The 17,896-nt window shown below is 61.9% G+C and overlaps 4 protein-coding genes across 8 annotated transcripts in view; 2 read left to right on the forward strand and 2 right to left on the reverse strand.

Annotated features, from left to right (window-relative positions):
- PPP1R16A (protein phosphatase 1 regulatory subunit 16A) overlaps positions 1 to 3,767 on the reverse strand; it is a 30,259-nt gene extending 26,492 nt beyond the window's left edge. The window contains exon 1 of one of the 4 annotated variants that reach the window (XM_057531664.1): positions 3,644 to 3,767. The gene's annotated coding sequence lies outside the window, so the exon portion shown is untranslated. Of the gene's footprint in view, positions 1 to 3,158; positions 3,337 to 3,386; positions 3,411 to 3,520; positions 3,562 to 3,643 lie in introns of those variants that run through there. The other 3 variants (XM_057531668.1, XM_057531669.1, XM_057531666.1) reach the window with 3 other exon arrangements.
- A 2,434-nt stretch (positions 3,768 to 6,201) lies between these two features.
- On the forward strand, positions 6,202 to 7,698 carry FOXH1 (forkhead box H1). The gene is made up of 3 exons (XM_007185472.2): positions 6,202 to 6,390; positions 6,686 to 6,790; positions 6,895 to 7,698. The coding sequence occupies exons 1-3, from the start codon at positions 6,217 to 6,219 to the stop codon at positions 7,696 to 7,698; spliced, it is 1,083 nt and encodes a 360-aa protein (XP_007185534.2). The 5' UTR covers positions 6,202 to 6,216.
- Positions 7,699 to 8,212: 514 nt separating this feature from the next.
- KIFC2 (kinesin family member C2) lies at positions 8,213 to 15,301 on the reverse strand. 2 transcript variants are annotated; one of them, XM_057531901.1, is made up of 18 exons: positions 14,926 to 15,301; positions 14,608 to 14,689; positions 14,275 to 14,426; positions 14,007 to 14,145; positions 13,744 to 13,868; positions 13,588 to 13,653; positions 13,371 to 13,499; positions 12,859 to 12,942; positions 12,630 to 12,744; positions 12,442 to 12,551; positions 11,965 to 12,073; positions 11,697 to 11,854; positions 9,913 to 10,017; positions 9,709 to 9,830; positions 9,489 to 9,612; positions 9,255 to 9,384; positions 8,913 to 9,169; positions 8,213 to 8,821 (listed from the first exon to the last, which is right to left on the reverse strand). In XM_057531901.1, the coding sequence occupies exons 1-18, from the start codon at positions 15,022 to 15,024 to the stop codon at positions 8,567 to 8,569; spliced, it is 2,361 nt and encodes a 786-aa protein (XP_057387884.1). In that variant the 5' UTR covers positions 15,025 to 15,301; the 3' UTR covers positions 8,213 to 8,566. The 2 variants fall into 2 exon arrangements, with proteins under 2 accessions (XP_057387884.1, XP_057387883.1); XM_057531900.1 differs by having other exon boundaries at positions 9,489 to 9,633.
- A 622-nt stretch (positions 15,302 to 15,923) lies between these two features.
- On the forward strand, positions 15,924 to 17,702 carry TMEM276 (transmembrane protein 276). The gene is made up of 2 exons (XM_057531903.1): positions 15,924 to 16,525; positions 16,691 to 17,702. Exons 1-2 carry the CDS (start codon positions 16,433 to 16,435, stop codon positions 17,174 to 17,176), a joined length of 579 nt encoding a protein of 192 aa, XP_057387886.1. The 5' UTR covers positions 15,924 to 16,432; the 3' UTR covers positions 17,177 to 17,702.
- The last annotated feature ends 194 nt before the right edge of the window (positions 17,703 to 17,896 follow it).

The following is a 17,896-nucleotide window of genomic DNA, read 5'->3' on the forward strand; positions in this document are numbered from 1 at the left end:
GCTCCGCAGCAAGAGAAGCCACCGCAATAAGAAGCCCGTGCACCGCAAGGAAGAGGAGACCCCACTCGCCGCAACTAGAGAAAGCCCATGTGCAGCAACGCAGCCAAAAGTAAATAAATAAAATAAATAAATTTATAAAAACAACAACAGGGCTTCCCTGGTGGCACAGTGGTTAAGAATCCACCCGGCAATGCAGGGGACACGGGTTCGAGCCCTGGTCCAGGAAGATCCCACATGCCATGGAGCAACTAAGCCCACGCGCCACAACTACTGAGCCTGCGCTCTAGAGCCCGCGAGCCACAACTACTGAGCCCACGTGCCACAACTACTGAAGCCGCGCACCTAGAGCCCGTGCTCCGCAACAAGAGAAGCCCCCGCAATGAGAAGCCCGCGCACTGCAACGAAGAGTAGCCCCCGCTCGCCGCAACTAGAGAAAGCCCGTGCACAGCAATGAAGACCCAACTCAGCCAAAAATAAAATAAATAAATTTAAAACAACAACAACAACAACAACAACAACAACAACAACAAAAAGCAGATCAGTGATTGCCTGGGGAAGGGAATGGGGATGATGGAAATGCTCTACATCTGGATTATGGTAGCTTTTACAAGGATGTATACATCTATCAAAACCCACCAAATTATTTTATATAGGTGCCTTTTATTGTAGGTTAACTATACCTCAGTAAAGTTTGATGTAACAAAATAAAAGTATACAACCTAAGTTTTCTCCTGGCCTCTAACCCTGAGTGGTCTGGCCACCCCTGGCCTTGCTGTCCCCTCCCACACCTCTCTCCACTTCCCACTCAACACCAGACTGCTTCCTGCACCTCAGGAACCTCAGCTCTATACCACAGAGACTGGGAGCTGAGCTCTGGAACCAGACTCTGGGTCTAAAGTGGCAGCAGCTGAGGGGATTGGTCAAGTTTCTTGACCTCTTTTAAATCAGTTTCCTGATCTGTAAATGGAATGATAGTACCTTCTTTATAAGGGTCTTATGAGGATTCAGTGAGTTAATACACAAGGCATTTTTTGGTGTCTGGCACAGGAACTGGCAAACTACAGCCCACTGTCTGTTTTTGTATGGCCCATAAGCTAAGAATGGTTTTTACCTTTTTCAATGATTGGGGAAAAAATAAAGAGAATATTTTCTGACACATGAATATTATATGAAATTCAAGTTTCAGGGTCTATCAATAAAGTTTTGTGGAAACAGAGCACATGTACTTACGTATTGTCTGTGGCTACTTTTCCACAAAAAGGCAGAATAGTTGCGAAAGGGACCATATGGCCGGCAAAGCCTAAAATACTTACTCTCTGGCCCTTCACAGAAAAGCTTTGCAGACCCCTGATCTACCATCCTCATCATCACTCCCCCTTTGCATCAGCTGTGCCTTCTGTCTGGAAAGTTCTTCCACCAGATCTAATAATAGTTCCCTCCTTCTTGTAACTCAGATCTCAATTTAAAGTGTATTTTTAAAAAATTTTTTATTTATTTATTTTATTTTTGGCTGCATTGGGTCTTTGTTGCTACGCGCGGGCTTTTCTCTAGTTGCATCGAGCCGGGGGCTACTCTTTGTTGCTGTGCGCGGGCTTTTCATTGTGGTGGCTTCTCATGCTGCGGAGCGTGGGCTCTAGGCGCACAGGCTCAGTAGTTGTGGCTCGCGGGCTCTAGAGCGCAGGCTCAGTAGTTGTGGCACATGGGCTTAGCTGCTCCGCGGCATGTGGGATCCTACTGGACCAGGGGTCAAACCCGTGTCCCCTGCTTTGGCAGGCGGATTCATAAACCCTGCGCCACCAGGGAAGCCCCTCAGATCTCAAGTTAAATATCACCTCCTCAGAGGTCTCCTGTGGTTACCCTGTCACTCCTGTCTCTTCACCCTGTTTTCATTTTTGACTCAGTTTACTGTTTTCTTCCCTGAACCCGGTGCCTGACTTGCAGGAAGCACCCATAACCACAGGAGCAGATGCATTCCGGGCACTGGGGGACGGCACAGAAGGGGACACAGGAGATGGTGAGCTTGGGACTGAGCCGGCTGAATGGAAAGGACCACCACTCAGCTGTGTGTGCAGCTGCGTCAGGGCCGGGCTCAGCACTGGGATGCAGAGCCAGCGATGGTGACACATGCATTGCTCACCCACCCGGAGATCAGCCCGGAGGAAACACAGGAGGCCTGTCGGCAACGGCAATGCTCACTGCGGGCCCTGCCAGAGCAGCGAGGGCCATTCCAACCTCCCTGACAGTGGGGAGGGCTCTGCAGGGGCTTCATCTGAGTCCTGGAGGCTCCCGGGGTTCACCTGCAACTACACCACGCTCCTCCTTCCAGAACGGGAGGAGGTTCTAGGGGGTGGGTGGGGGTGAGACTTACAAAGCGCGCCACACAAAACCAACACAACAGCAGTGGTCAGATCAAAGAATGACCAAGGTCTCGCGAAGTCCTGGCAATCTTTGTGTTTGTCACAGCCGCCCAGGAAGGAAGCAGCCCAGAACCCGCCGTCCGCCATCGGGCCTCACCGCGTTGCCCACACAGGGGTCCTGGCAGTGGAGCACATGCTCCTTCTCCCCAGGACCCTCTCCCCTGGGTGTCTGTGGAACTAGACTTTCCTTCACCTCTCTGTCTTTTTTCTCAATCTGATGTGCTGACAAGACCTTTCCTAAGGCCACAGAGCTTGGAAAGGGACAGGGGAGGTTTACTCCCTCCCCTCCCCTCCACCACTATTGCAGGGGTTCAGTAGGGTGGTGGTCTGACACACACATGGCAAGGTGATCAGGAGTGCGGCCCCTGAAGTGAATGAGGCGGCCCAGCCAGGGCACAGAGGCCCTTCACACCTCTCCCAGGGAGAGCTCCCCAATCCTGGTGGGGAGCACCTGGGGGAGCAAAGGCAGGGACTGAGAAGAGCAGCGTGGTGCCCCTGCACCTCCACCCCCAAGCTAAGGACCGGGAGGAAAAGGCAGGCCCAGAGGCTTGGGGAGGTCTAGCCTTTCTCCCGCTTCCCCAAACCTGGAATGACTCCGTACACACCTCCCGTCTCCGCACCCACGGAAATTAATCCCACAGTCGCCTCAGCCTCTGCTCCAGGACAGCGAGGGGCCCCAGCCCGGCGTGGATACTCCCTCCCAGGCCCGAGCGCCTCCGCACCAGCACGGCCGGCACTTACCACACAGCAGCTACTATTCCCGCCCGAACATCGATCTGTGAGCTGGAGCCCAGGATCCTCCCCACAAGTGAGGTCACTTGAACCCCTGGAAGTTTAAGGAACTTGCCCCAGAAAGGCTTCAGTTTCTCCTCTGGCCTAACTCCAAAGCCCACAAGAAGCCTGGCAAGTCACTTCTCCGCAGGCCTTAATTTCCTCAGCTGACATGGAGGTAACTTTAGTGCTGCCTACCTGACCAACAGGTTGCAAGGCTGCAAACAACTCCACATTTAGCTAAAACGTGAACAGCCTACCGGTGGCCTTCACAGCCTGCCACTCCAGGAGCCTTCCTGACCCTCAGCACCGGCTGCCCGGGCCTCACCCACCTGCGCCCAAGCGGGGCCTGGACAGCCTCCCGCCCGGACCCGGGCCTCCCCGTCTCCCCGTCTCCCCCTCCCACCTCCGGCGCTTCCCCTCCCGCCAGCAGGCCCCGGAAGTCCGCGCCTCACCTTCCGCCTCGCGCCAGCAGCCACCGCGCAGTCGATCGGAGCCCGTCTGCGGGTCCTTCAGCCTAGCGCTCCTCCCGGCGCCGCGGGGGCGGGCCCCGCGCCCGGCCCTCGCCATGGCAACGCGATACTTCCGGCCCGCGGGTCCCGGAGCCGGAAGCCGCGGCTCCCGGTGGGAGCAGGGGGCGGGGCCGAGCCGCGCGGGGGCGGGGCCGAGCCGCGCGGGGGCGGGGCTTGCGCAGAGCAACTAGAGAGAGGTTGCTGACCGCAAGGTGCGAACGTCTGTGGTAGGGGCGTCCTTGGCGCGGTGGGGCCCGGTTGGGGCGGGAAGGGCAAGTAGTCAAAAGGTTCCCAGGAGGGTGGTCATCTATTTACGCTGAGCTTTTAAGTAAGGGTCAGAGTTCACTCGACAAAGCAGGGGCATCACTGGTGTAGAGATGAGCATGCGCAAAGGTGGAAGGACCCGGTGGGAAGAATTGAGGTGGTGGTTTAGGAGGGCGGGGGCCCGGTAGGGTGGTACGTGCGGTCAGTGATGAACAGTCAGGACATGAGGAGCCTTGAACGCCAAACCAAGAGCTGGGCTTTATCCTGGAAGCACAGGAGCACCAGTGGAGGACAGGGGGTGACTTAAGACCTGTTGGAGAAAAAGACCTCTCTAATGACCGAGTGGAGCTAGGAGGCCATAGGTCGCCTGGTGAGACACAAGGACCCCTCAGCTGGAGCCCTGGAAACAGACAGGCGTTGAGGAGGTGACATAGGGATCCAGAGGAAGCCAGGTGAAGTCTGAAGAAAGAGTCTGAGACAGCGGAGGGAGTCGTGTGGTACCCCACATACGTCATCCATCTCAGCTCCAGGCTTCCTCCTCCACTGCACCCATCACTCACCCATTCCCTCAGCACCTCGGTGAGAGCTGGGCACCCACTGTAGGCTGCAGATTTTCAACTCTCTAAGGGTATAATTGGTGTGTGTGTGTGTGGAAGGGGTGCTGCTGCTGCCCAAGAAAAGCCGAAATCTTAGAGTGAAGCGATAGAAAGTGTCTCCCTGTGCTTCTGTGGCTTTCCTCGGGTCTGGGGGTCCTAGTAGCAACACCCCACCACTGCTGGTGTCCTGGGCCTGATAATCCCTTTGCAAACTTGCCCAGTCCTCACCGGGGGGAACCCAGGCTTTGGGTCAGGGTACAGAGCACAGGCCCTGACTGACTTGAGGGGCAGAGCCACAGACTAGATGGCCAGGGAGGAGGTCAGGGGACAGAAGTGTCTGGGACCCAGAAGGACCATGTCTCAGGGCAGCTGCCAAATGCATTTTTCCAGAATCGCACCTTTGGGCCAGGCCCTGTGCCTGCTAAAGCACTCAGAAGCTCTGGCCAGGGCTGAGCAAGGGGTGCTGGCCCTGCAGGCCTCCCCAGGCTCAGCCTCCCCTTTGTCTCCCAGAGTGCCCCTCCTCCACTCAGGCCTACCCCCTCCTGCCTGGGGAGCATCTCCCTCCTAGCCTAAGCCACAGGGCATTGGGGCTGCCTGGGAAGCCCCGTGTACCCAGACATAACACACCTGTCCTCACTCCTGCCCAGGGTGATGCCAAGTGGTTCTCGCAGGCTCCCCTGGGCAGGCACCATGACCCACAGGGCTGTGTTCTCAAGGCCTGGCCCCAAGCGGTAGCCAGTAAACACCTACGGCTAGAAAGCCTCTCCTTCCATGCACACCCACCCAGGGGCACTGCCTGAGTGCCCCAGAGGACCAAGTGGCGTCCTCCTCGGGGGACAACCTCCAGAGTATCTGGACCCAGAGGACCAGAAGAGGAGCAGAGAGGCAAACACACTTCCAGGAAGTTCTCTCAAGCCAGGGGGGGTCCAGCTTACCCAGGACCAGTGAGGTGCACAGGGAATAATGAGGGACTATTATTATGGTCATCTCCCAGGACCCACTGTTGACCAGCACCAAGGAGGGAAGGAAAGTGACCTCCAGGGCCTGGGGAGCCTTCTGGGGCCATGCAGCAGCCTGTGGGAAAATCCCTTGAGTCAACTGTATCCCTCTTTTATTTCTGAGGTTTCCTCTAGGAAGCCCTCCCAGACCACCACCCAAGTCCTGCTAGCTGCTTGGCCTTGAACTCTGGGCAGGACCCACCCCTTCTTGGCGGCTCATCTTGGACCAATCACTCCCCCATCTGTTAAATGTGAACCTGAGATCTAGATGGGATAAAGTAACTGTGGGTCATAAGCCCCTTCCAAGGGCTTTTCCTTCCAGCTCTAGGGGGGGTGCCAAAGGCAGCCCAGGGGTGAGGAATGAGGCCTGGGTGGCCGCCTGCAGCCCCCACTGGAATCTTCCCTGCCCCTCCCTCCCAGATTAACCGAAACCTGCTAATTGTGGCTGCCCTCTGCACGCTCCCCTCCCCCACCGCGTATTTCTACCTCCCTTGGCCTCCCCTCCCCTCCCCCTTCCATCCGAATGATAAAGGGCTTGGCCCGCCAGCCCCCGCCTGGCCTCAGGCCCCAGCTCTTCCTCACCACACTACCACACTGCCCCAGTGCCCTGCGCCCACCACCCGGCCGGACCCCTGCCCACGTTGCCTGCTTCCTCTGCATGGGGCCCTGCAGCAACCCCCGCCTGGGGCTCCCCGGGGGGGAGTCGCCCTCCCAGCCCCCCCAGAGGAGGAAGAAGAGATACCTGCGGCATGACAAGCCCCCCTACACCTACTTGGCCATGATCGCCCTGGTGATCCAGGCCGCACCCTCCCGCAGGCTGAAGCTGGCCCAGGTGAGAGGATCCCCGCCCGCTCTCCCTCACACTCCGTGATCGGACCTGTCCCCGGACGCGTCCTCCACCTGGCCCCTGCTCGGAGGCTCAGGCTCCGGTCTCCACCCCGACCTGGCCCTATCCAGCCATGCCAGTGGGGCCGGTCCCGGCCTGGGCACCCAGGGAGAGAGCTAAAGCACTCAGGCAGTCCCCTTCCCGGCGAGGGGGGGCCACGCAGAGGCGAGGGGAGGGGCAGCGTGGCCCCCCGCCCACGCGCCCCGGCTCACGGCGCCCGCTGCCCGCCCGATGGTTTCAGATCATCCGTCAGGTCCAGGCCGTGTTCCCCTTCTTCAGGGACGATTACGAGGGCTGGAAAGACTCCATCCGCCACAACCTCTCCTCCAACCGATGCTTCCGCAAGGTGGGGCAGGGCGAGGGTCGGAGCCTGGGGGCGGGACGCGGGCGGAAATCCTGAGTATCCGGGGTCGTACAGCCCCACCCAAGCCTGCCCCCCTCCTCCACCAGGTGCCCAAAGATCCCGCGAAGCCCCAGGCCAAGGGCAACTTCTGGGCGGTCGACGTGAGCCTGATCCCAGCCGAGGCGCTGCGGCTGCAGAACACGGCCCTGTGCAGGCGCTGGCAGAGCAGGGGCGCGAGGGGAGCCTTCGCCAAGGACCTGGGCCCCTATGTGCTGCATGGCCGGCCCTACCGGCCGCCCAGTCCCCAGCCGCCGCCCTGCGAGGGCTTCAGCATAAAGTCTCTGCTAGGGGACTCCGGGGAGGGGGCGCCGCCGAGCAGCCCAAGTCGGTCAGGCTCAGTTCGCATAGGGGAGGAAGAGGCACCCACTCCAGTCCCCCCCTCTGAGAGACCTCTGTGGCCCGTCTGCCCCCTCCCAGGGTCCCTGAGAGCAGAAGGGGAGACTTCCCAGGGGGGAAACAGCAGGCCCTCGCCCCTCTCCCCTGAACCCAGAGCCTGGCCCCTCCACTTACTGCAGGGTACCCCAGGCCCTGGGGGACTCCCTGGTGGAAGCCGCAGGGCCTCGCTTTGGGGGCAGCTACCTACCTCTTATTTGCCCATTTACACTCCCAACGTGGTGATGCCATTTGCCCCACTGCCACCCACCTCTTGCCCCCGGTGCCCCCCCTCAACCAGCACAGGCTATTGGGGGGTGGTCCCTGAAACCCATGGCCCCCCAAGGCTGCTCTGGGATCTAGACGCCCTCTTCCAGGGGGTGCCACCCAACAAAAGCATCTATGATGCGTGGGTTAGCCACCCCCGAGACCTGGCTGCCCCTACCCCAGGCTGGCTACTCTCCTGGTACAGCCTGTGAGGCTCCCAGGGCAGGGGCTGCTTTCCTCTCCCACCCTCTCCTGCCACCCTTAGGCCTGCTGAGGGGAAACCAAGGTATGTGTGGCTCCACCTTGAGACACGAGGTACCAGCCGTGCTGAGAGTCCGCGTGTTTATCGGACACTCCAGAAGAGCTGTGGGCCAGCTGGGCACCACTGCAGCCCTGATGGTCAGTCATGCCTCTCTTACCCCGAGAGGCAAGGCTGAAAGGAGCAGGGCTCTGCTTGAAGTAGCCCTTCCTGTCCCCTTCCTGGTCCCACCTTCTCCAGCCCTCTGTCCATCTATCCATCCATCCATCCATCCATCACCATCTGTCACTTCCCCTCCCTGGCTCCGGGCTGGGGGAGGGAAAACCTAATGACCGCCCCAGCCGCTCCATCCCTAAGTCCTGTCCCCCCTCCACTGTTGCCTGGCAAGGAGGTAGCACCTTTGGGGGGAGGGGACGGAGAATGGAGACCCTACCTGGTTTTGGTGGTGGTAGTGGGGAAGATAACAGTAAAGGAACAAACGACATTTTAATGCAAGTCTGATGTTTGGTGATGGGGTAGTGAGTCTGGTGGCCACTTGGCCAGGGTCTGCCTCCGCGGCTCTGGGATCCCCTGCTGTGCGCCGCGCGATAACAGCAGATGGTGATAAGCAAAGGGCTAAGGGCCTGGGCTGGGGCGGGGGGGGGGGGCGGGGGGGTGGTGATCATTACCCCAGGCGGAACACTCCTGGGGGCGGGAGAGAAAGGGGTGGACTCTGGGAGTCTGGGGGTCAGCAGGCCCCCAGAGATCAAGGAGGTCGTGGGGGGAATAGGGACTTTGCTGCCTCTGCCAGCAGAGACGCGACCCAGACTCCTTGGGTAGAACTACGAAGGCAGGTCTTCCGGCGGTGCCAGGGCCGAGCTGGAGCCGCTGTCCAGGCCGGGGCTTGGAGGGCTGCCGGGCGAGGGCGTGGCGGTGCAGGGGGTCCCAGAGAGTGGTGTGTCGGTGCTCAGGGAGGAGGGCGTCCCGGAGCGCGGGGCCCTGCGGGGCCTAGCAGGCCCCAGCTCCACTCGCCCCACTCGCTCGGCGAACTTGAGCGAGCACACGGTCTCGCCGAGATCCTCCGGCCGCGTGGAGACCTGCGGGGAGCGGCGCTGGTGGGCGGGCCCGGGTGGGCGGCGCCTGGCATGCAAACAACCCTCCCGCGGGGCCGCGGCCGCCTGGCCCCACCTGCAGCAGCAGCACAGCGGTGGCGCCGGGGCCCAGTGCGGGCTGTAGCAGGCGCGTGAGCTGCGAGTCGCGGAAGGGCACGTGTGGCCGGCGGGCCCGCAGTGCGGCCATCACTCCTCCCAGCGCCAGCAGCGAGCGGTTGATGGTCCGAGCCTCCCGCAGACGCTGAGCGCCGTCCCGGTCTTCATGCGACGTGCCGGCCGCCCCTGCCTTCCAGGCGCGCTCGGACCCTGCCAGGTCCACTAGGTGCAGCGTGCCTGCAGAGGCGAGAGAGCCCGGCGTGGAGGGAGGCCCGGTCTTGGGTGCAGCGAAGCCCCCCGCAGGACTCAGACGCCGAGATACCTGCGGTGCCGGGACCGCTTGATGGGGACGCCGTGCGCAGCGTCAGCGTGACCAGCGCGTGCGAACGAGAGCTGTGCTGGTTCATGGCTGTGGCGGCGGTGGCCCTGTTGCTCCTCCCCAGGTTCAGCATCTGGAGGACGGAGGACAGGGCTGGCCTGCTGCGGCGTCCGCGGCCCAGGTGGGAGTACAGGGCGGGGGCTCGGAGGACTGCGCAGCCCCACCGAGCAGCCTCACCTGGTGCAACGACTCCAGATTGGGCACGTCCCAGTGGGTGAGGCCAGCCACCTGGATCCCCCCCTCGCCTGCTGGGCCCTGCCTCACTGCCAGGCGCTGGGGAGGCCCTGGGGCTAGGAGGTCCCTGGCGAAAAAGGGGAGGGCTCTGTTGGGGGTTCTGGGGGGCGGAGCCAGAAGTTGGGGCCCGGGGCGGGGAGGAGGCACCGTTTGCGGCCCTGACCTGACAGCCTCGTTGTAGATCTCCACCATGCTGAGGGTCACGTGGTGCTGTCCCCCTGTTCCCATCTCCCGGAACAGTGACTGCAGCGCCCTAGGAGCTATGCCAGGGTCCTCAGGCGGGCCCTGGGGACGGGGTGGGTTGCCTCATCGGGCTCACATCCCAGCCCCTGGCCCCAGGAGCCACCCAGACTGCCCCCTTTCCCACCTCCATGCTGTAGGTCTTTCCCGTCCCTGTCTGACCGTAGGTGAAAATGCAGACACTGTAGCCTCCGAGGCAGGACAGCACAGCTGACTCCAGCTCCCTGAAGACCTAGGGGTAGGAGGGGTTGGGAGGGGCCCTAAGCCCCAGGACCTGGGGCAAGGTGTGAACAAAACTTGATTCCCCTGGAAGGAGGCTGGCTCTAGGGGAGCACAGTGGAAGAGGGGATCTCCCAACAGACAGGTGAGGCTCCCTGGAGAAGGTGGCATTTGCCAGAATTTGCCAGGCAAAGAAGGGAAGGGACGTGACAGGTAGGAGGAACAGGCGATGCAGAGTATTGGAATCCTGACGATTGACTGCTTGGAAGGCTGGGGGTGTAGCAGTCAAGAGCCCAGACCCTGGGCTTCATGGCCAAGTTCAAACCCTGGGTGTGACTGGAGGCAAGTCACTCATCTTGCCCTCTGTGAGATGAGGACTGTAGTGGCACCTGTTGTGAGGATTAAGTGAGAATGTGGACCAAGAGGACTAGTGCAGCACTTGGCACGTGAAAGATGAACCCAGAGAGTCCCATGTGTGGAGGCTGGTGGGCAACCAGGATCCTGGAAGTCAGGCCCTGGGAGGGTGCAGAGACGCAGGTGAAGGGGAGATGGAGCTGGGACTTGTGTCCTGTTGGCAGCTGGACACCAGCAGCAGCCTCTTGAGCAATGACACAGTCGGCCAGCTTTTGTGCCCAGAAGGTGGCGGGTAACTACTGGGCTGTCAGATCTCTTTGAAATTTTGGTTGCCAGCTACGAGGGCAGAGTCCAGAATTGCCAGTGAGGTTGCTAAGACTCCATGACTAGAAAGGAGCATTGGGGGCGCTATTGCAGACAGAGATAGGGACTACAGGTGACGGAGCCCAGTAACAGAATCCTTTAGCTCTTTCAGCCAGAATTGGAGGACCCTGTCTAGGAAGGCTACCCAGAAGGCAGTAGACAAGGGACCCCTGTTCAGGGCTGCAGTTGGGATGGAGACTGAAGACAGGGTGGGGGTGGTATGGGGGGTAAATAGAGGTAGGTGGAAAACAGCTGCAGTGCCCCAAAAAGTGGGGGAGGGAGTACCTGCCAGGCACTCTCATCACAGTCTGTCCCCGTGAGGCCAGCACAGGTCTGGGTCTCTGAAAGCTCTGCCCCTCGCCTCACCCCCTCCCAGCTCTCAGCCTTGTTTCCTGAGCTCTAGTTGCAAGTTGGTGTGCAGTGAAGATAGTGTGCGGGAAACAAGGCAGCAGGGGGCTGGGGTTGGAAGCTCACCTGTGCCCCCCACTCCCCTTGGCCACAAAGCAAGGAGAGCTACCCACCCTCAGAGCTGACCATCTCTGGACCCTGGGCCAGGGGAGCGGGCAGCCAGTGAAGCCTGCGGGAAGGAGGTCACAGTACTGACCTCACAACAACAACAGCACCCCAGCCATGCTCCACAGCCCCCTGAGTAACCATCACCTCAAACATGTTCATTTTCCTTCGTTTCCTGGCACAAAGTTACTTTTGAAAATGTTAATCTTCCTGTTTAAGCCATAAAGTCTGTCTCCCCCAGCCTGTAGAGTTTGGTGGGGGGATGCAAAGCGGAAACCCTGGAAAGAAAGTAGGTGCCCAGCTAGAATACCAGTCCTGCCTCCCAGACCCTCCGGCTCCCTTCCCTTCCCTGCTGGAGTCCAGCCGCCCTCTCTCCTGGGAGGGCAGACAGACAGGGAGCCTTCTCTGGTCTCCAGGGAACTCTGAGTGACAGGCGACACAGGTGAAAGGGTGGAGCATCACCTCCTCCTGGCTGGCGTGTGGAGGGAAGACCCAGTCCAGGCGGAAGCGACGCTGGTGCCCTCGATAGCAGGTGGTGACAGTGCCACCCGGGCCGGGCTCTAAGCTCACCAAGCTGGAGGGTGTCCCTGGCCTCAGCCGACAGAGCACACGGATGTTTCCTGGGGTGGAGATCAGGTCAGGGGGCTGCCTCCCAGATCCTGAAGCGTGGAAAGCCTCCACGTCCCCCACCTCTGCCGCCCCAGCCCTTTGCTCCCCAAGCCTGCCATACCCTTGAGCTCCAGCGGCCGCCCTGGGCATCCAGTTGGGGGCTCCTGCTGTGCCTCCAGGAGCTGAGTCCCAGCCCCACCCGCTGACAGTGCCCCCAGGGCCCACGATACCTGGGGGCACAGAGAGGTGAGGAAGGGGAAGGCAGTGGGAAGAGAGCACGGGATGGGGTACTGAGGGCAATATCCACCACGTGGCCCCCAGCTGTGGGGATCCACAACTTTCAGTGGCTTCAGACCCTTGGGGCATCATTCAGTGGGCCTGGGATGGAGCTCAGGGACCCGAGGAGAACCTGTGAGGGATTCACCGTCACCCCAGTTTGCACAGGACAGTTGTTCTGGTTCCAGAACCTAAGATTTGCAGTAGACGAGACAAGACCCTGGGACTGGAAAGGAAGGGAAAGCAGGGGTTCCCCAAGGGAAGGCCAGTGACGAGGCTGCACAGAGAACAAGTGCAAGGGAGGCGAGCGAGGGGTCCTGACCTGGCCCCGGGCTTCGCTCAGCGAACCCTGGCAGCTCTGGGTAAAGGTGCTGACCAGTCCTCGGAGGTCCCCACAGCCCTGACGCAAGCTGGCCATGCGAGCACGGAGTCCTGGGGGCAGGAAGGCTGTTGTGAGGGAAAGCCCAGACCCCACAGCCTTCCCAAGAGCTCCGGAGCCCCAGCCCTCACCTGCCAGCTGCGCGCGCATCTGCTGCAGCTCCCTCCTGCAGTTCTGCTCCGTCTCCTGCTGGAGCTGCCGGAGGGCCCCCCGGAGGCCCTGCAGCTGCGCCTCCTGCACCCCTAGCTGCCCCACCCAACCCCAGCCCTGTCACTGAGGAAACAGGCACTTACCAGGCTCTGCCTCAGACACCCCCTGCCCAGAGCCCCAGACTTCCCTGCCCCTGGGCCCAGAGCCCACCTGGACTCGGAGAGCTTCCGTGGTGTCCTGGGCCTCTTGAAGCCGGCCCCGGAGCTCCAGCAGTGCCTCTGCCTCCTCCTGCTCCTGCAAGGGGAGTGGCGGCCAGCTGAACTATGGAGCCAGGAGGAAACTCAGGGAGGGGCACTCCAGCTGCCCCCTTGTACAGATGAGAAAGTCAAGTCGACAGGGGCTCACAAAGCTGGTCACACATCCATGCCTCCCAATTCCATGCAGGGCTCCTTTCCCCAAGTCTCTCTGCTCTCCTGGAGTCAGTCACTGGGAGAAACCATGGACTGAAAGGAGGAGATTCTCCCATGAGCATCAGTCTCCTTGACGGGGCTACCATGCATTTGCCGCCCACAGTCCAGGCCTCAGGTCTGAAGGGTCAGAGGGGGCTCCCTGCCTCTGCTCCAGCGAGCACAAGGTCCTGAGGAAGCCCAGGCAGTGTTGCTAGAGACCAGGGTGCAGGAGCCCCGGGCTGCAGGGACGGTAGCAGCTAAGGAGCAGGATACCTGGGGGGCCCTGTTGGGGGGGGCGGGGCCCCAGTGCAGCAGGAGGTCCCGAGTAAGGCTCAGGCTCTGTTTCAGGGCCTTGTTTTCCAGAGTCAGATGCTGAACCCTTTTCTCCGAGTCTGTCGCCCCCTGGGAGAGAAGGAAGCACTCAAAACTCACCTGGAGGCTGAGACCCTCTCACGTCCCCCTTGTCCAGCCCCCACCCCAGCAGCCTCACCACTCCCACACGCAGCTGGCCCAGCTCCTTCTCCTGCAGTTCCAGCTGCTGCTTCAGCTCCTCCAGCTGGAAAGGAGGAAAGAGCACCGGGTGGAACGCCTCCTTCCAGGCCCCTCCCAGACCCCCCACCCCCCCACTGCCTCCTGGGCCCCTCACCTGTCCAAGGATCAGCTGTTCCAGCCGCTGCCAAGCCCTCTGGTCCTCCTCTAACTGAGGAGGCTGCTGCCCCTGGGCCTCACCCCTTGGTGAAACGGAAGGGCTTTCTTCTTGGGATGGGGATCCTGGGGTGGGGTGGACCCAGTTAGGACAGAAGAGCTCTCTGGCCCGAAGGAAGGGACATCTCACATCTGGCTGCTAGGGTTCTGGTGGGCGTCACTCCCTGAACAAACTCCCTCTTCAACTCACTACTCCTTACGCACCAGCAGGAGTGGGGGGCTGCACCCCTGAGGCTGGCTGCGTCGCCTGGGGCAGGACCTGCCTCCCCCTGGGGCTCCGAATCCATGCCAGGAGGGCCAAGAGCTGACCGGTCACTGTCAACAGTGGGGGAACATCACCAGGCTGGGAAAGAAATAGAAATCAAAGTGGAAAAGGATGGGGGCCGGGTGGAGAGGATACAGGGGTATGGATGGAGATCAGTAGGCCTGAGAACACAGAACAGGTTGCTGTAGAAATCTCAACTCTGCTTACCTTGCTCAGGTCGGCAGAATTCCCGAAGCTCTCTTCCGCCCCCAGCTGGACTGAGAGAAACTCCGCAAGACGCACGAGAGCCTCTTCCAGTGAGACCTCGGCCGGACGGCCCTCCGCTGCCCCTCCCGGCCCATCCTCGGACTCCGAGCAGCCTGCGAGGGAGTGGGACGGATAGGCATGCTGGGTCACGTGTCGGATGCTAGGCCACTAGCCGGCACCTGCCAGCTCCCTCCCTTCCAATGAGGGCACGAGCACCCCCTGCATCTCTCGGACGGCGGCGCTCCCTCGTTGCCCCGGGAGACGCAGCACTCCCGATGCACCAACAGTACCTACCGACCAGGCCGGTCAGCTCGGTCCACAGCTCTGCGGTGGGCTGGTCGGGGCGGCGGCGACCTCCGGGCTTGCAGCAGGCACTCTAGGGAGGGAGCGGGGGGGAGCCCCTGAGGCGAGGCCAGGCAGCCCATGGGGCTCCCTGCCTCCGAGAACTGAGCCCGAGGGGTTGGAGCCGGGCTCTCAGCTTCCAACACCAGAGACGGGGTCCTCGGCACGGCCCCTCCCCCGCTTCAGCGCCCCGGGACCTACGCAGCGCCGGCCTGCAAAACCGTTCTTCGGAAGGGGGTCGCCGGCCGAGCTGCGCCCGCCCCCGCTTACCTGGGCGGGGTTCCCAGGGTCGGCGGCCGCCGCGGCCCCGCCATCCCTGCGAAAGAGGCTGTAGAAGATGTAGATGAGCAGCGAGTAGAAGGCGTACATGAGAGCGCGGGGCAGCAGAGGGCCCCGCTTCGCGCCGCCCCGCGTCCCCGCGCCCCAACTCCGCGCCCGTCCGCTGCAGAGCCCGTGCGCATGCTCTGGCGGCCGCCCCCTCGGCACGGCCCCGCACCTCCTCTTCCAGAATCCCTACGGGTCCTCTGCGAAGGACCCCCGCGCGGCTGTACCCCCTCAGAGCCTTCTGCCCTCAGGTGTCTAACCTTTTCTTCCCTCAAGCCCCTTTCTCGGCCCCTCCCCTCACCGCCGCTTCCACCAAGCGATCCCCTCTCCGGCCCTCCCCTCCCGCCCCTTCCTCCGACCCCTCCCCTCCACCTCCTTCTCGGCCCCTTCCTCCAACGCCTCCCCGCACCGCCCCTCCCCTCCCCTCAATACCCTTCCCCTCCCCGCCCCTTCACCGGCCCCGCCCCCTCCTCAACCCCTCTCCTTAACGCCCCTTCCTCCAACTCCGCCCTACGTCCTTCTCGGCCCCTTCTTCCAACCCCTACCCTCAATGCCCCTCTCCTCACAGCACCTTCCCCCAATCCCTCTCCCCCTCCCCGACCCCTCCCTCACCACTCCTTCCTCAGACCCTCGCCTAGAAGCCCCTCCTCTCGCCACCCTTTCCTCGGCCCTTCCCCTCATCGCCCCTTCCTCCAACCCCGCCCCTCCCCGCCCCTTCCTCCAACCCCGCCCCGCCCCTTCCTCCGACCCCACCTCTCACTGCCCCTCCCCTCATGGCTCCTTCCTCGAGCCCCTTCCCTCCCCCCAAACCAGCGGGCGTGTGCGTCCATTACCAAGCAGAGACCCCCTCCTCCTAGCCCCGCCCACTCTTACAACCCAGTCTTGCTCTCCTCCACGCCCGCGACGCCCCGGCCCCGCCCCCCCCGGCCGCTCTAGCCTCCGCTCCTCTCGTTGGTTGGTGTGGGACCGTCGCACACCCGGCGCGGGAGGCGGAGCGGCAGCCAGAGGGCGGCGCGGTGGGCTGATTTGGGTCTCTCGCTCGCCGCTGCGCCGGGGTCGCGCAGCTCAGCGATCTCTGAGTGCCTTCGCCGTCGCTCTTTCCGGGCCGGGTTCCGAGGACGGCGCCTCCCCGAGCGCAGGGCCCTGCGCCCGTCTCCCCCAGGCCCTGCGCCGACTTGGGTTCCAGGACGCCAGAGCTAACGCCCACCCAGTCCAGGCCCCGCACCGTCTCTTCCCGGCGGATTTAGGTTCTTCTTCCCCAACGTTGTGTCCAGTGGCCTCAGGGCTCCTGCGAGTTTCGGATGAGCCCATAACAATATTTAGAAATGGGGTTCTGGAACCTGGGAATTCTGGAGAGACACCCCTAGGGCCCCCTGTCGCCGGCTTCTACGTTCTTCTCCAAAGTTGAGGATCCCTTTCCCGTTCCCTCAAACTCACTACCGCCCGAGGTGTCATGGCCCCCAGGCCAGGGCGCGAGTGGAGCTCCGCCCTGTCCCACCTGGCGCTGGGATCAGTGTCTCTGCATGCAGCCCTGAGCACTGCCCAGGTGAGTACACTGGGGCCGGGCAGGGGCGTAGCCCACTCCCAAATCCCTAGAGGGTGGTGGGAGGTAAGTGTGGGGGCCCGACTTCTGTGAGACCTTCAGACCCTTCCCTGTTTAAAGGGAGGTCCTGGCCTCTTTTTCCCACATCTCCCTTCCCTGTGTTGACAGGCAAATCGAGGGGCCGCTGCTGGCTTCCTGCTCCAGGCCCTGGCTGCTGCCACCATGCTGGCCCCAGGGCTGGGCACAGATGAAGACTGTCTTGCTGGAGCCTGGGTGGCCACTGTCATTGGCCTGCCTCTCCTGGCCTTCGATTTCCACTGGGTGAATGGGGACTCCTCTTCCGCCAACCTGCTCCTGGGAGGAGGCATGGTGCTGGCAGCGGCTGGTGAGCACCTTGGTGCTGAGGGCCGCTCTGTGGCTGGGCAGGCAGTGGTGCTGGTGGTCGCAGTGACCATCCTCATTGTGGCTGTTTTCACGACCAACACTTATGGAATGTGGGGGGGGGTGATGCTCGGCGCCGCAGGCCTCCTGAGCCGGCTGGAGGAGGACAGACTGCTGCTGCTGCCGAAGGAGGACGTCTGTCGCTGGGCCCTGGCCGGAGGCAGCTGGGCCTACCACCGGGCCCTGCACACACAGCGCCTGCAGTGGGGGTGATGGTTGGGGACGGCAAGGCGAGGCTTCTGCCCTGGCTATCACCTTCCCCTCATAGGCCTGCTCCTAGGGCCTCCTCCTCTAGGGAGAGACTCTCCTTCCACTGAAGTCAGCTTGCGGCAGAGTGACTGGTCAGGGGGCAGAGTCTGGGCACTATCTCCTTCTCTAGCGCAGTGTGAGGACTTGCCTAGACCAAAATGAGGGGGACTGGGTCCCGGGCATGTTTTGGGGCCTGATTCTGGGCAGGCCATAGTTGTGGATCCAGAGAGAGGCTTGGTCTCCAATAAACCTTAGGGATTTAGCAGGAATATGGACTCTGCCTATTCTTGAGTCGGATTGAGAGGTACTCCAGTGAGCTTTCTGAGGCTCCCAGGGCAGCAACTGGTTTCCCTGAGCAAAGGAAGGCAATGCGCTGGAACCAACCCTGGGGGCCTCACTCAACTTGGCCTGCCGGCACCTTTGTCAGGAGGGCCCCTGGACTGAGAAGATACAGGAGCCCTTGCTCTCCTGGAACACGGTGGAGTTCTGAATATCCTTGCAAGGTCTGGCTGGTGGCCCTACGGGGCAGTGACCTTAACCGGCCGCCGGCTGGTGTGGGGGCAGGGGAGGGCCGTACCACAGCTGTTCCCGGAAATGTACATCCCCTCCCAGGGCTGACTCGACCTCTACCCGTTTGCCCACCGGCCTGTGCGAGGCAAGTCCTGATTTCCTAAGACCCTCGCT

This window comes from Balaenoptera acutorostrata, chromosome 17, assembly GCF_949987535.1.
Source record: "Balaenoptera acutorostrata chromosome 17, mBalAcu1.1, whole genome shotgun sequence".
Lineage (NCBI taxonomy): Eukaryota > Metazoa > Chordata > Mammalia > Artiodactyla > Balaenopteridae > Balaenoptera > Balaenoptera acutorostrata.

Bases quoted from the DNA above. Each gene is read 5' to 3' on its own strand.
- FOXH1 (XM_007185472.2), top strand. From the start codon at position 6,217: ATGGGGCCCTGCAGCAACCCCCGCCTGGGGCTCCCCGGGGGGGAGTCG. The intron at 6,391-6,685 runs GTGAGAGGATCC...CGATGGTTTCAG, and splicing joins GCAGGCTGAAGCTGGCCCAG to ATCATCCGTCAGGTCCAGGC. The intron at 6,791-6,894 runs GTGGGGCAGGGC...CTCCTCCACCAG, and splicing joins CCAACCGATGCTTCCGCAAG to GTGCCCAAAGATCCCGCGAA.
- KIFC2 (XM_057531900.1), bottom strand. From the start codon at position 15,024: ATGTACGCCTTCTACTCGCTGCTCATCTACATCTTCTACAGCCTCTTT. The intron at 13,869-14,006 runs GTGCGTAAGGAG...ACCCCACCCCAG, and splicing joins GCAGCCCCCCACTCCTGCTG to GATCCCCATCCCAAGAAGAA. The intron at 13,500-13,587 runs GTGAGGCTGCTG...CTTCTCTCCCAG, and splicing joins GCCAGCTGCGTGTGGGAGTG to GGGGCGACAGACTCGGAGAA.
- TMEM276 (XM_057531903.1), top strand. From the start codon at position 16,433: ATGGCCCCCAGGCCAGGGCGCGAGTGGAGCTCCGCCCTGTCCCACCTG. The intron at 16,526-16,690 runs GTGAGTACACTG...CTGTGTTGACAG, and splicing joins CAGCCCTGAGCACTGCCCAG to GCAAATCGAGGGGCCGCTGC.